Source organism: Notolepis coatsorum, assembly GCF_963971535.1.
Source record: "Notolepis coatsorum genome assembly, chromosome: 9".
Taxonomy (NCBI): domain Eukaryota; kingdom Metazoa; phylum Chordata; class Actinopteri; order Aulopiformes; family Paralepididae; genus Notolepis; species Notolepis coatsorum.
This window is the reverse complement of record NC_140173.1, coordinates 43,319,731-43,336,631: the sequence shown is the minus strand read 5'-3', so window position 1 is coordinate 43,336,631 and position 16,901 is coordinate 43,319,731. Positions and strand designations below refer to the sequence as shown.

General features: G+C 41.5%; 1 protein-coding gene across 1 annotated transcript in view; it reads left to right on the top strand.

Annotated features, from left to right (window-relative positions):
• Positions 1 to 675: 675 nt before the first annotated feature.
• abcc2 (ATP binding cassette subfamily C member 2) overlaps positions 676 to 16,901 on the top strand; it is a gene marked incomplete at its 3' end in the record, with an annotated part of 254,616 nt that continues 238,390 nt past the window's right edge. Inside the window, exons 1-2 of the mRNA XM_084321278.1 lie at positions 676 to 756; positions 14,352 to 14,525. Of these exons, the coding sequence (XP_084177404.1) occupies positions 712 to 756; positions 14,352 to 14,525 (219 nt within the window). The 5' untranslated portion in view covers positions 676 to 711. The remainder of the gene's footprint in view (positions 757 to 14,351; positions 14,526 to 16,901) is intronic.

Sequence of the window (16,901 nt, the reverse complement as noted above, 5' to 3'; positions counted from 1 at the left end):
AGACAACAGAAGCAGAAGGAAAAACACATAACTGAGGCCTAATCGACCAGACTCCTCCTCCCCTCGACCCCCGTTTCCTTCTTCGGGGGGAACTATCCCATAATAAACACCAAAGAGAGAGAGAGGGAAAAAAGGACAGAGAGTGGGAGGGCTTTGAACTCTCTCTCTCCGTCTGTTTCCTTCCTCCCCTGCTCTCACAAACACAAACCTCTGCCCCTTTGGCTGGACTTTAGACAAGGCAGTCCTGAGAGCTGGGGAGGAGGCGATGCAACGGTTTCAGGGCTGGATTGTCTCAGGGGGCAGGAGGCTGCTCTGTCCAGGTGCATTTTTACACACACACACACACACACACACATACCGGAACAGAGTATCAGTGAAGTCACTAGATGCTGATTTAAAAAGGGATCACTTGAGTCAAAGCTCAAGTTAAGCATTAACCCCACTCATCACAGACCACCAACACACCACCGGGTGACTTTTGTCTCTCTGTGTGTTTGTACGAGGAGTTTTCAGCGAGGTCTGGCCTCAATTTAAAACACTTCATGGCCCCGTGGCCTACAGAGGGGCACATCCTGCAATTGTCTCTGGAGAGTGTGAACGGGAGCACGTGTGAGAAGCCTGTGAGAAGCCTGTGAGCTGGTGTTAACAGAGCCGCGAGGCGAGACCGGCGAGAGTGTCATCGAGGGGAGATTAACAGGATCATCTGGGACCATGGTCGCTGGAGCTCTGGGCGAATACTGTGGTTCTGTCTTCTGGGTGAGTGCGAGGGGAAGGGCCAGTCATAGCCAGGGAAAGGGATGCTTGGGTGGGAGGGAGGGAGGGAATGGCCTAGTGGCCCTAGTTCTGCATCACAGTGTTATAAAACAAAGTTTAGATTTCTTAGTACTGGTGACATACTGTTTATAGTCTTTGGAGAAAGAGGGTTGCTAATGTTGATTTGATTTGTTTTGTTAGGGCTATACTACAACTTAGGTTTCTATCACAGCACAAATAGAAAAACAGTACATAGGCTACATGAACTCCATCTGTGTAGTAACTATGTTGAAGTTCATGGCAACTCGGAAAAGAAAAGAAGATAAAATACTGTTATTATTCAACGTCTTCATAATTATTAGTGTATTATGTTTATTGTTAATTATTAGGGTTTTAATGCACCAGTGTGTCATATGTCAGTGTGTCATATGTCATATGTCAGTGTCAGTGAGAACGTGACCACTAGTGATTGCTAAGTAAGGCTTGACTCAGCCCTTTTGACACGTGGCCATGTTTATGAGCCGAGGTTATGTTGCAAGAAGCCGCCATAACCATTACACTGCAAAAACATTAAAGCCCCATTTACATGTTTTTTTACCATATCAATGTGGATCATTCATGTACATTCTGGATGAGTTTGATCTGTAGATGGAACACAAGGTATTCAGCACTGTCTAAACCGGTTTAGTCAATCAGAATATAGATCTGTTTTACACCAGTTTACGAACATTACCAACGCAAACACACGTTTTACAGCCACAAACTACAGCAAATACAATTAGAAACTCATATTTACTTGTTGTCTGCTGTTAGTCCTTGAATCAAGAGCTCCGTTAATCAACTAGAGAATGAAAACAAGTCTCCATTCTTGTTTCTTCTTCTTGACGGTGGGGCTACCCATTTATTTACATATGGATTACTGATTGGAAAAGAAAATGTCCCATGTCTATTTCATGTGTATCAGTGACAATCAAACCATAAACAAAGAGGCCCATTAAGATGTTAGATCCTAATATGAAAGAATGGTGTGATTTAATGTTCTATGTCTTATCTTGACTTATCTATTTAGCTGCTGTCTATTTTATGCCTAATTTTATGTCTGCACTTTATAATAATAATAATAATAAAATAATAATAATAATAATAATAATAATAATAATAATAATAATAATAATAATAATAATAATAATAATAATAACTTTATTTATATAGCACTTTTCATACAAGATGCAGCTCAACGTGCTTCACATTACATGATAAAAGAAAGATAAAACAATGAATAATAACAGATAAAAAAAAAGAACAAAGTAAACCACACAGTCTAAAATCACAAGTAAAGAAAATGGATAAAATTCACAGACACAAATGTATGCATTGCTCTTGATCTGCCAATGTTGTGCTCTTTTTAGGCTTACATCTTTTTTTACTGCTGTGAAGCACTTTGAGCTGCAATTCTTGCATGAAAGGTGCTATACAATTAAAGTTTATTATTATTATTATTATTATTATTATTATTATTATTATTATTATTATTATTATTATTATTATTATTATTATTATTATTATTATTATTATTATTATTATTATTATTATTATTATTATTATTATTATTATTATTATTATTATTATTATTATTATTATTATTATTATTAATGGGGTGAGAGAATCCCATTTCTCGCAAGTGACAATAACTTGAAAACAGACAGTTTACTTGTTAAGACTTTCTGCATTGTGCAATTTTGAAGGAATCACCTTCTCATTCTTTCTTTCAGATTCATTGCCTCACATCGGCAGACCTATTTCTACACTACGCTTATGTTATCATTTTTCAAATCAATAATCAATAGTTCAGGAATGACGTAGTGGTATTCCTCAGTGCCATTCATCTAAAGGACACACACACACACACACACACACACGCACACACAGACAGACACAAAATCATGCAATTATTTTGGACAAAGCCTTTATTATCATTATTATTCTTTGTACTTTGGATAAAAGCTGCTATATAAACTGTTTTCTTTCTTTTGCACACCTGCACACATGCTGCCTTGAGACATTTAATAACCCATGAGTCATTCTTGATTACATTTCAAATCAGGGAGCCGGCAGTCCGCTCCCTGTAGTGCAGCGCAGAGTGAGGCTGGGGACACAGGGCTGAGGACACAGGGGACACAGGGCTGGGGACACAGGGCTGGGGACACAGGGGACACAGGGCTGGGGACACAGGACTGGGGACACAGGGGACACAGGGCTGGGGACACAGGGCTGGGGACACAGGGGACACAGGGCTGGGGACACAGGGCTGAGGACACAGGGGACACAGGGCAGGGGACACAGGGCTGAGGACACAGGGCTGGGGGCACAGGGGCCACAGGGCTGGGCACACAGGGCTGGGGACACAGGGCTGGGGGCACAGGGGACACAGGGCTGGGCACACAGGGCTGGGGACACAGGGCAGGGGACACAGGGCTGGGGACACAGGGCTGGGGGCACAGGGCTGGGGGCACAGGGCACACAGGGCTGGGGACACAGGGGTCACAGGGCTGGGCACACAGGGCAGGGGACACAGGGCTGGGGACACAGGGCAGGGGACACAGGGCAGGGGACACAGGGCAGGGGACACAGGGCTGGGGACACAGGGCTGGGGACACAGGGCACACAGGGCTGGGGACACAGGGGTCACAGGGCTGGGCACACAGGGCTGGGGACACAGGGCTGGGGACACAGGGCTGGGGACACAGGGCAGGGGACACAGGGCAGGGGACACAGGGCAAAGGGCACAAAGCAGGGGACACAGGGCCGGGACACAGGGCTGGGGGCACAGGTATGGGGATTATGAGCTCCTGTTTCCAGAGTCTGCCTGATGATGTGTTCATGTGTGGGGGTTTTTCCGTTTGCGAATTTTTGTGTTCAAAGTAATGGACCTTCTGTGTATGTGCGTGCGTGCGTGTCTGCGTGTTATGCTTGTGTGTAGGTACAGTGTGTAGGTATGTTTTAGCATAAAAAAATGCATAAAAAGAAATATTATATTTATATTTGATTGCCACTAGTTTGAAATAAGACAAGCAAAATATTAAATAATCTCAAAATCGACCCCCCCCCCCCCCCCAACAAATGTACTTATTCACCTAGGCAGTCTCGCCTTAAATTCTCAATTTTTTTAAATTTTTTATCCACCTTCTCTCCCCATTTTCTATTTTTCTCCCATCCCAATTTCGTATTTCCAATTCTCCCCTCCCCTGTCTTGAACTCCCACTGGTCGGCTGTAGTGAGGATAGAAGCCTTGCATCACGTGTCCCCTCCGGTACACGAGGAGGCAGCCTGTCGCATCTTTTCACCGCAGCAGCTCGAACTCTCAGTGGCGAGGAGTAACGCGTGGGAGGCTCACGCTGCCCCCGATGCTTCCTGTTTCCGCCGCACCGGCTTCACCCAACCGACCTGTAGGAGTCGCTGTCCACAACGTCCAATCCCCACACACTGGCTTTCCCACCCTCTAACACTGCCAATTGTGTTAGTATGACGACCGGCCAAGCCGGTAGCAACGCAGAAAGCTGGGCTCGATACCAGCATCTCCTGTGTTAGTGGTGAGCGCCTTGCCCACTGCGCCACTCAGCCGCCCTAAATTCTCACATTTCTTAACCAAACAGCCCATTATGCACATTCTATGCACTGGCAGAGGTGGCCCTGCATGACTGCAAACAATACGTGAAAACAAAGTGCAGTTAATAGCTGTCTGCTGGGCGAAATCGAAACCAATGTCAAATAATCATATCTTGGTTCCTCACAGAGTATGTATGTATGTATGTAAACTTGTAAAAATTGATTTTGTAACATCTGTGTTGTCCAATCACAAACAACTAATCGTATAGAACTTGTTTATCTTTAATTAGCACATTTGTAGACCAGTAGCCAAATGTATCATACCACGTGGTCCACCTCAGTGCTGGCTCCAGGGTATTGCAGAGGTCTTTCTTGGTACTGACGTGGTTGTTCAAATTTGGAACTCGTTCTGTGGTCCAAAAAGCAGAGCCGGACAACTGGATTAAAGCAATGGCTTCCTTGTTCATTGGTTTTTATTCAGCAGATAGTTTACAGCATTTCAAAAATAAGTCCTTCCTTCAGACACAGCTATGATTATGTGTGTTCATCAATGGTCAAACAAGTTTGTTATAATATTCATATTTTTTACCCCCATCTCGTCAAGATGGGCTGGTCCATTCCACATGTAAACAAAGAGAATGCTGATAAACAGGTTCTAAATTCATTGATCTCAGGAAGGTGTGTGTGTGTGTGTGTGTTTGTGTGTGTGTGTCTTTCTATGTGAATGTGTGTGTGTGTTTTGTTATATTATATGTGAATCTGTGTGTGTGTGTCTTTCTATGTGTGTGTGTGTGTGTGTGTGTGTGCGTGTGCGTGTGCGTGTGTGTGTGTGTCATTCAGTTCCTATAGTACTGAGTGATGTGCATCTGAGATTGATCTGGTGATGCATTCTGTACAACATCTCCTCTCCTCCTCCTCTTCCTCTCTCTCCTCCCTCTCTCTCCTCCTCCTCTCCCCTCCTCCTCCTCTCCCTCCTCCTCCTCCTCCCTCTCCTCTTCTCCCTCTCCTCCTCCTCTCCCCTCCTCCTCCTCCTCTCTCGTGATGTTTGTAAGTGAGGCGTGTGTGTCAAGAGTTACTCCAAGGTATTTATTACTAGTGCCTGTTGTCTTTAACTGTAGTGTCTGTCTGCTGTCTTCATAACCACACTGTGTGTCTGTACTTCTTTATTAAATTGTTTTTATCTCTCCCGTCCTCCCCAATATTTTTAACTCACAGCCACCACTGCCACACACATTGGGGGATGTTTTAAAAATATAATTTAACATATAATATAATAATTTGTGCTTCACCAAAACATTTGGTCAGCAGCCGCCACTGGTGCACAATCAGCTATATCTTCCAGCAGCAGTAGATATGCCATATTGTGTTTGTGTGTGTGTGCGCGTGTGCGTGCGCTCGCTGGACGCAGCTTCCCAGGAGCACGCAGCTCCATATGCATCCTCACCAAGCCACCTGCATCATTGATAATAAGCTATATATTTATATGGAATTGGTTAAACGTATCCTTTGTGTGGGTTCAACTCGTGAACACTAAGATGAGCAATGGAATGTTTCTCCACTGGCTCTTACGATGTGCACACTAAGCAATGTAAGAAATAAATAAAACCAACAATAAATAATAACAATAGAGAACAAGACAGTATATGGAATATTAATACAGTCTATTCCACTATAGCTATATTTGCGCGAATTGTTAATGATACAAATATTGTCGTATTTATTATCATTATAATTATTTCATTCCGAGGATGTTTGTAGAATCGAGTTGACGTGAACGCAATCACCAATGATTCCTCCCAAATGAAGCCCTTAACACTTTGATTGCCCAACCCGAGTTTTCTCGGGTTTACCCCCCGCGGGTTGAATGCCCATCACGAGAATATTCGTTTTTTCTAGTTTTTTTTTTAAATTAGCAATCTGAATTCATATTTCATCAACCGAGTCTACCGTTGGAAATTCAGCCACCCCAGGCGCTCAGATGTGGAAAAAAGCGCCCCCTATCGTCTCCCAGATGGTAATTCACCCTTTTGGATTGAACTCAATGAAAATGAATGAGAAAAAAAAACCGGACTCCACATTTTACTTCTCACTCATGCAACCGGCGTCGATCAGCTTCACTCTGGAGCCTCAGAGCAGAGGGGATTATGTGTTTTTACAGTATACGCGGTGGATCAATAAAAGGATAGATTTTTTCTAATGGCGATCAGGAATTGGAATAATCCATTTGGATACCATCTGATCTCAGGTAAGGAATCTATGTTACCAGTCTTAGGATAATCAGACCCGTTTTCACTGAGATATAAGCGTTTCCCTATGTGTCCCCCAGGCTGTTTGACTGTGCGAGCGGTCAGGAACTAGGAGAATAGATTTTCAGCTCGCGGCACGAGCGTGCATGCGTACACATTATACTATCGATAATCTAGCGTTTATTTGAAAACGATTCATAAATAGGCCGAAAAATTACAACGTTCTAGAATATTCCAGTAAATGGCGATTATCATGGAATGTCTTGTTTTTTCCGTGAAAAAGAGTGCTTTTCAAAATGCTAGAAAACGGAAATGAACCGATAAAAAAACAATCCGCTTTGACAATGTTGACTGGAAAATGTGTCTTTGATAAGAGACGGGCAGATTAGACACATAGCCATAATTTAAAACATAGATTAGGCGATATTAACGCTAACATTGAAGTGGTGCTGGGCATTCATGGGGGTAAAAAGGAATTAAGCTTGGGCTCTGAAAGTGTTAAGAACACGGGCACACACCAGTCTGTCCTATTTAGGACTACCTTTCCACATTCGTAAATTCTGTGCATAGCTACTCGATCATGCCAAAATCATTCCGAGAAGTTCGTAAGTGGAGTTACGAAGATAATTGTTTGTAACTTTCTCATAAGTCCGTTCAAGCATGAGGACCAATGAACCTGTCAGCTTTAGTTGTCAGAGAATCTCTTGTACGGCAGGGAGATTATATGTCCTCTTCATATACACAGCCAGTCATTGAAGTATCCTGGTTATATGATGTTTTGTGTTTCAGTGATATGTAAAAATCAGGGGTGTCAATCGATTAAAATAGTTAATCCATAGTTAACTGTGATTAATCGCACATATTCTGTCTGTTCAAATGTACCTTAAAGGGTTATTTCAAATGTTGTAATACACTTAACAACATGGAAGTGGACAGATATGCTTGCTTTATGCAAATGTTCAGCTAAATGACAAAATGTAAATGTTAAATGAAAATGGTAATTCTGGTCACCTCATTCCCCCTTTGGATGCCCTTTATGGACATCCACTTGAGGCTAGACTACTTCACATGACAAAATCCAATTTATTTAAGGTGAACTTACTTATTACGGACATGTACCATACAACCGAAATTGAAAATTAAGGTGAGACACTGCAGGTGAATAGTCAAATATACTTTTTTTGTTGATTTTGAGATTTTGTTATATTTTGCTTCCTAAACATGTCTTCTATGAAACTAGTGACAATAAAACGTCAATAACACACATTTAGTTGTTTATTTTACATCATTTGCCTTATTGCATCCATAATTGTGCACATATTTAATGGGGAAGTGCCTCATTTGCATATATAAACATACATTTCAGAAAACGTGCAATATATTTTTTCTTAGTTTATATGTACATAACAAATATGTTTTGCCTATTAGGGGGTACTACACTGTACTACACTGTTTGTAGCCTGTGTGTAGTTCTGTTCAGTTCAATAACATCATTATTATTATTATTCAGTTATCAGGCATGTGTTTAGGTTGTCTATTACTAATGGTTTGATTAGGTATTGTGTTTGTAAATATCTGTTTAAAAAAAAATTATGGCATTTTACAATACAGAACTTTGAAGGCGTTTTCCCAAAAATGAGTTTTAAGAGTTTTTCCTCATACTCTGAGCCAGAAATCTCCACTTCAGTAGCACTCACATACACCAAACCTTCCAGTTCTATTCATATCTATGTTCTGAAGGTATTTACAGAAGGGTTTGTTGATATCGCATTCATACCCTGATTTATATCACATTTTATTCCTAAAAACATGGCGAAATATGGAATTTTACCATAAAAATGGACTGAATGGAGTATTTTCTGATTTATGGAGTGATAAAAAGATATATCCAAAATCCCCTCTGTAATAACCTTTGGCTCTAATATGTCAACAAAATGAAACTATAATTTTGAAAATGGCTTTATCCAATGTTCAGATTTCTGTCCTGGAATTATATGCAAATTAGTGCATATTTAAGTAGATCATGCCTCATTTGCATATTTAAACATACAATTTCAGAAAACTTGCAATACAAAAAAGTCTTGTCTTAATATAATTAATCAACTGGGGAAGTTTCATTGTGATATCTATTAGTTAATTTTTTTTACCCTATTCACCTGCAGTGTCTCCCCTTAAAAATAAAATGCAGCTTAATAAAATACAAGCACAATAAAACAGTAACAATCAACCTCAGCATACATGTCATCATGTTGAATAAATGCCTCGTTTCCACATGGGTAAAAAGTCAATGATTGAAGTACCCCCCCCCCGGCCCCCCCCCCATACTGTGTATTGGCAGTCTTTGAAATAGGCTACCCTGGCATTGCGGGTGACATCACCCACCCCTCACAGCGCTTCTTTTTAGTTCTTTTTATTTAATTCATTCATTTCATTTGAGCTACTGATCATATTGTACATAGTCCTGTATAGTGTATTGTAGGGCTGTCCCTGGCTAAGGATTTGTATAGTCGACTTGTAGTCGCCAAAATGTGCCGATAGTCGACTATTAGTCGACAAAAAATTTACTAAATTAAAGTATGACATTTTTTTTTTTTTTTTTTTTTTTATAAAAAAAATAATTATCATTCCATTTGGGCTGTGCTTAACCCTTTACCAGCCAAGTAACCATTTTTGGCCACTTCCCCATACAATATATTTAGCCAGGTGGGAGAGGGGGGGATCTTTAATCTATGAAAAAAACTTCTTCCAGCCAATCAGCACAGGTCAGGCTATGACACAGATATTGTCACCATCCCATCTGACCAATCAGGATAGACCCTGGGGATCTGCAACTTCCTTCTTTTCACCACATCAAAAAAATGCTAATTTTTGCACCTGCTTCTAATCTTCAAAATCCATTATTTCCTCAACAAGTCATGGTGAGTTGATAACATTTAAAAATGTTTGCAGTTGAACAATCATTGTAAAGGATGGGATAGGCGTTTTTTGCATAGGATTAGTGAAATCAGGATTTGTTGTTAGGTAAAAAGTGGTGAAGCCATAAACGGTCATATGCCCCTTCAGGTGATGTGACATAGTGTCCATTTTTAGACATATGCCCGATACATCTAGTCAGTCACACTTAGGGTATTACTTCTACCATGTAGTGCCATGTAGTACCCTGTAGTACTGTAGTACAGTACCCTGTAGTACCATGTAGTGCCATGTAGTACCCTGTATTGCCATGTAGTACCCTGTAGTACCATGTATTGCCATGTAGTACCCTGTATTGGCATGTAGTACCCTGTAGTGCCATGTAGTACCATGTAGTACCATGTAGTACCCTGTAGTACCATGTAGTACCCTGTAGTACCCTGTAGTACCATGTAGTATCATGTAGTACCCTGTAGTACCCTGTAGTACCCTGTAGTACCATGTAATACCATGTATTACCCTGTAGTACCGTGTAGTATCATGTAGTACCCTGTAGTACCCTGTAGTACCATGTAGTACCATATAGTTGTGTCCGCTATTCTTCTTTGGGCCTTTATCGGCTACTGTTGCCATGGCAACGCAAATTCAAGAAAACTCCCAATACATTTTCTTATTTATTTTATGTTATGAATCAGCCTGCCAAGTTTCATAGATATGCCCCCTAAGGAAACATATGCCCCATAGCCCCCACATTTTTAGGGGTACCGGTCGAGGGCCTGTTCATGGACACTTTGGTTAACCTTCATTTACAGGGGGGAAATCTATTTAAAAAAAATTCAAAATTGTATATAACTTTTGAAATAGCACCAAAATAACATTCTAGAGTTGAAATTGTGAATTTCCATGTATTTCAAGAAGTGACAGGTAAAGGGTTAATGTCTGAAGGAGTCGACTGAAGGCTTCTTGTCCTCTGCGAAAGCATGCAATTGGTCCACCGATGGATACATCTTGATATTTGTCTAGTGCAGTGGTCACCAACCCGTCGATCTTGATCGACTGGTCGACCTTTGAGACTATCCCTGTAGATCTTTCCATGAAAATTTAAAATTAAAAAAAAGTTTTTTTTTTCTTTTTTTTTTCGATCTTATCCTGAGAATCCACATTACAGTTCTACTTTTGTTTTGATGTGAAAAGTGATGCTGCACTTAGCACTGACTGAGAAAGTACACATACAGTTCTACTTTTGTTTTGATGTGAAAATGATGCTGCACTTAGCACTGACTGCACTTAGCACTGACTGCACTTAGCACTGTCTGAGAAAGTACACATTACAGTTCTACTTTTGTTTTGATGTGAAAAGTGATGCTGCACTTAGCACTGACTCCACTTAGCACTGACTGCACTTAGCACTGACTGAGAAAGTACACATTACAGTTCTACTTTATAAAATGCTAATTGTAAATATGTTTGTCAATATGAGAAAGTCCACATTACAGTTCTACTTTTGTTCTGATGTGAAAAGTGATGCTGCACTTAGCACTGACTGCACTTAGCACTGACTGAGAAAGTACACATTACAGTTCTACTTTATAAAATGCTAATTGTAAATATGTTTGTCAATGTTAATAATATGAGAAAGTCCACATTACAGTTCTACTTTTGTTTTGATGTGAAAAGTGATGCTGCATAAGATGACTGCACTTAGCACTGACTGAGAAAGTACATAATAGTTCTACTTTGACGTTTTAATGTTGGACCAAAGCATTGCATGTAATTAGTGTTACAAAGGGTCAGATTAAACCAAATATATATATTTATTACTTGAGATACTTTGCATAATATTTGTATAGCGTTTGATATCCCTTGTATATTCTTTGTATATATACACGGAATATCCCTTTACCTAGGTACAAACCAGACCATAATATTCGTTCTCCTATTGGACAGCGACCCCTAGGCGCCAACGGCCATACCCCCAAGTTCGAGTTCAAAGCCACCGCCAAGGCTTGTCTCAACATGTCCAGGTTTGCGCAGTAATACGAGACAGAACTGAGGTTGGCACTAGATAATTCACCTTACGTATAAATACGGCGCAGGTGGAAAGCAGCAGCTGTTCATTCAGTTCATCATTCGTTCAAAGTATCGTTCGTTCATTACTAGTAAAGCCTTCACCACGAGTCAACGACCAAGTGAAGTGAGCAACTTTGAGTCTAAATAGAGCACTTATAACATGTGCGAATAGGATAGTAAAAGTGTCAGAGTTTAGTGAAATAACGTCAAGTTCGACCTAGTTAATGTGAAGTATAGTGCACAGGAGAATCTACACCGGCGAATGCAGAGCCTTTTCCGGCTGGATTATATTGCTTTCGGTACTGTGGCTGCTGGAGCAGAGAACCGTCTACCCCACTGCTGTGTGGGATCTACCCGTGAGGAGCATCACTCGAGCCCGTCTCTAGGAAGAGGCTGGCTGGCTTTCATCCATACTGTCGAGCATACTTGGATTATAGCTGCTGCTTTGTTTGCCGATCAAGGGGAGTACATGTACCGCCTCCCGTAGCTGGAGCTTCTTTATTCCTCGTTGATCCAGACTTTGCTCCCGACCATTCCTCTCCCCTGCTGGCTTACAACCGGAGGGAACCCCCTTAGTATCTCCAGCTGACTACGAGTGTGCCTTATGTAATTCTTATGCTACAGGTGGTGTCAATTATACCCATCTTAATATGCTCATGGACTTACGCTCTTGACCTACTTAAGTGTTCTTCGCCATATAAGCGCAATTCATAATTCTCAATATTGTAACCTATTGTTGCTGCTCTAATAATAAATACTTCTAAATATAACTTTCTTTGTTAAGCCGTATTCTTGTGTGGGTGTTCACCAGATATACCGTGTACTGTATGGCCAGTAATTAAAGTACATAACTAAGTAGTGGTTTAATAATACCATACTCTCAATACAGTCAGGGAATTGTACCCCTCAGTTACAATTAGAATACAGGCAAATAAAAGTAATTTAGTTTAAAGTACAATCTTGGGGAGCTCCAGTAGCTCACCGCGTACCTCGGACGCTATTTCGGCGTCGGGGACAACCGTGCGCGTCACGGATCTGGGGTACACGAGTTCGACTCCCGGACTCGCCGTATTTTCTCAGAGTGTCTTTCCCCCGATCTATACCCCATTCAACCTGTTTCTGTCGTTCATGCTTGACCAGAAAAAGCGATAAACGCTAAAAGAACCAGCTGACTGGTCAAAGTTTTAAAGTACAATCTTGGCTGTCTTTTTCTCTCAACGCTTCAATAGGTAGATCTTGCCTTCACCAAAAAAAAAAATTATCTTGGGCTTAAAAAGGTTGGTGACCACTGGTCTAGTGTGTTCATTAGACAGGTGAAATCCTCTTTCAGTGCCTCTGTGCCTGTTTTCTTAGGCAGTTAGCCTCTGGTATGCATGTCATTAGCCTTAGCCACGCTTCTAGGCCTATTTTCTTTTGGAAAGAATGATAAAAAAATATATATATATTATAATATATATTTTTTTGCATTCGACTAAGAGGTTGGCAGTCGACTACGGCAATTAGTCAACTATTCGACTAATCAGGGTCAGCCCTAGTGTATTGTATGTCCTATATGTTACTTTTGTGTTTTATATTGTCTAGATCAGGGGTAGGCAACCCTAGGCACGCGTGCCTGCATAGGCACGCGGGGGCATTTGCATAGGCACAAGGGGCAGCAGTAAAAAAAATAAAAATAAAAAATAATATAATTTTTTTTTTTTTTTTTTTGCTTTGAAATATTATAGTGAAATATTTTGCACTGTTGTCGCATTTATCTTGTTGAAATCCTCCCACAGGTTCTTTTTACTACCACATATTTAATTGAGACCCTTTATTTGTTTATTATTTCAATTTAGCTGGAAATACATTGCTACATCATTCAGTAACATTTGCAGAGCCTTATAACAAAAACATTATTACGGTCACCATTGTGACCAGTGGGATTAATCAACACATTTTATTATTTATTTTTCTATTTCATTGAACATTGCACATGTTAAAAGCCATTTTTTTTACTCAAAATGTGAGTATTACCAAGTCAACTTGTGTTCTTAAAACAATGACAATAAACAAAGTTTTATTAGGTTGAAATAATGTGGTTGTGTACTTATTTTTCTGTTAACTTATTATGGATTGAAAACTGAACCTTAATGCACAGTAACTGAACTCATTTTTAAGTTCTGGTAACTTAATATTATTATTTTTTTTACAGTGTAGTCTTGCGATCAATCAAAACTTATTTACATGATATACCTCACATTCACCCTCCATTCACATCCTGGTGTTCTCCATTAGGCCTGTAGGTGGAGCTATGACAGCACACGTACAGTACACACACCGATGGTGTGTGATGTGTCCAAAAATGAATGGGCAAATGTGAGTGAAATGGTCGCACTGTATGCAGCTGTTTGTCTGCATTGCATCCCCCCCCCCAACTCAGATTTAGGGTTGATACAACCATCATAATAATATTGTTAATAATAACAATAACAATAATGATGTAATAATGTAAAAATTATCATTAAAAATACCTGATTATGAGAAAAATAAATTACGATGCATGGAATATTGTTGAGGCACACTAGTTACAACTATATTTCAAACAGGCACTCCATGTCAAAAAGGTTGCTGATCCCTGGTCTAGATCTTTTTATATACACCGTGGGAATGGGGGGAACGAAATTTCAATTTTCTTTTAAGTCTTGTACAAATGGGAAAACTGACAATAAAGTTGACTTTGACTACCCTGGGTTGTTGATGTTTGTGTACTGCTCTGTGTCCAAGAATGCGTCCTTCGTGAACAGAGAGGACCCAGACCTCCCGGTGTGTGTGGAGCAGACGGTGCTGGTATGGATCCCCCTGGGTTTCCTCTGGCTCTGTGCCCCCTGGCACATGGTGCTGCTCTGCAGGAGAGGAGCCAAAACCACCCACTTGTCCAGGCTCTACTTCTGCAAACAGGTAACGCACCAAAGGACAGTAACAGACAAAGAGCTTTGTTTCCAAAAAAAAATAGATAACCACCGTTTGAAGATTGTCACGGGACTCACGGCTAGTCTGACGAACAAGATGACAAGAAGTGAAAGTGAAAATGAGTTTGGGATATCAGGAACATTTTAGAAAATATTTACATGTGTATCAGGTGTACTTCTGAAATCAATCAAGCTATCTATCTATCTATCTATCTATCTATCTATCTATCTATCTATCTATCTATCTATCTATCTATCTATCTATCTATCTATCTATCTATCTATCTATCTATCTATCTATCTATCTATCTATCTATCTGTCTGTCTGTCTATCTATCTATCTATCTATCTATCTATCTATCTATCTATCTATCTATCTATCTATCTGTCTGTCTGTCTGTCTGTCTGTCTGTCTGTCTGTCTGTCTGTCTGTCTGTCTGTCTGTCTGTCTGTCTGTCTGTCTGTCTGTCTGTCTGTCTGTCTGTCTGTCTGTCTGTCTGTCTGTCTGTCTGTCTGTCTGTCTGTCTGTCTGTCTGTCTGTCTGTCTGTCTGTCTGTCTGTCTGTCTGTCTGTCTGTCTGTCTGTCTGTCTGTCTGTCTGTCTGTCTGTCTGTCTGTCTGTCTGTCTGTCTGTCTGTCTGTCTGTCTGTCTGTCTGTCTGTCTGTCTGTCTGTCTGTCTGTCTGTCTGTCTGTCTGTCTGTCTGTCTGTCTGTCTGTCTGTCTGTCTGTCTGTCTGTCTGTCTGTCTGTCTGTCTGTCTGTCTGTCTGTCTGTCTGTCTGTCTGTCTGTCTGTCTGTCTGTCTGTCTGTCTGTCTGTCTGTCTGTCTGTCTGTCTGTCTGTCTGTCTGTCTGTCTGTCTGTCTGTCTGTCTGTCTGTCTGTCTGTCTGTCTGTCTGTCTGTCTGTCTGTCTGTCTGTCTGTCTGTCTGTCTGTCTGTCTGTCTGTCTGTCTGTCTGTCTGTCTGTCTGTCTGTCTGTCTGTCTGTCTGTCTGTCTGTCTGTCTGTCTGTCTGTCTGTCTGTCTGTCTGTCTGTCTGTCTGTCTGTCTGTCTGTCTGTCTGTCTGTCTGTCTGTCTGTCTGTCTGTCTGTCTGTCTGTCTGTCTGTCTGTCTGTCTGTCTGTCTGTCTGTCTGTCTGTCTGTCTGTCTGTCTGTCTGTCTGTCTGTCTGTCTGTCTGTCTGTCTGTCTGTCTGTCTGTCTGTCTGTCTGTCTGTCTGTCTGTCTGTCTGTCTGTCTGTCTGTCTGTCTGTCTGTCTGTCTGTCTGTCTGTCTGTCTGTCTGTCTGTCTGTCTGTCTGTCTGTCTGTCTGTCTGTCTGTCTGTCTGTCTGTCTGTCTGTCTGTCTGTCTGTCTGTCTGTCTGTCTGTCTGTCTGTCTGTCTGTCTGTCTGTCTGTCTGTCTGTCTGTCTGTCTGTCTGTCTGTCCTGTCTGCTCTGTCTGTCTGTCTGTCTGTCTGTCTGTCTGTCTGTCTGTCTGTCTGTCTGTCTGTCTGTCTGTCTGTCTGTCTGTCTGTCTGTCTGTCTGTCTGTCTGTCTGTCTGTCTGTCTGTCTGTCTGTCTGTCTGTCTGTCTGTCTGTCTGTCTGTCTGTCTGTCTGTCTGTCTGTCTGTCTGTCTGTCTGTCTGTCTCTGTCTGTCTGTCTGTCTGTCTGTCTGTCTGTCTGTCTGTCTGTCTGTCTGTCTGTCTGTCTGTCTGTCTGTCTGTCTGTCTGTCTGTCTGTCTGTCTGTCTGTCTGTCTGTCTGTCTGTCTGTCTGTCTGTCTGTCTGTCTGTCTGTCTGTCTGTCTGTCTGTCTGTCTGTCTGTCTGTCTGTCTGTCTGTCTGTCTGTCTGTCTGTCTGTCTGTCTGTCTGTCTGTCCTGTCTGTCTGTCTGTCTGTCTGTCTGTCTGTCTGTCTGTCTGTCTGTCTGTCTGTCTGTCTGTCTGTCTGTCTGTCTGTCTGTCTGTCTGTCTGTCTGTCTGTCTGTCTGTCTGTCTGTCTGTCTGTCTGTCTGTCTGTCTGTCTGTCTGTCTGTCTGTCTGTCTGTCTGTCTGTTGTCTGTCTGTCTGTCTGTCTGTCTGTCTGTCTGTCTGTCTGTCTGTCTGTCTGTCTGTCTGTCTGTCTGTCTGTCTGTCTGTCTGTCTGTCTGTCTGTCTGTCTGTCTGTCTGTCTGTCTGTCTGTCTGTCTGTCTGTCTGTCTGTCTGTCTGTCTGTCTGTCTGTCTGTCTGTCTGTCTGTCTGTCTGTCTGTCTGTCTGTCTGTCTGTCTGTCTGTCTGTCTGTCTGTGTCTGTCTGTCTGTCTGTCTGTCTGTCTGTCTGTCTGTCTGTCTGTCTGTCTGTCTGTCTGTCTGTCTGTCTGTCTGTCTGTCTGTCTGTCTGTCTGTCTGTCT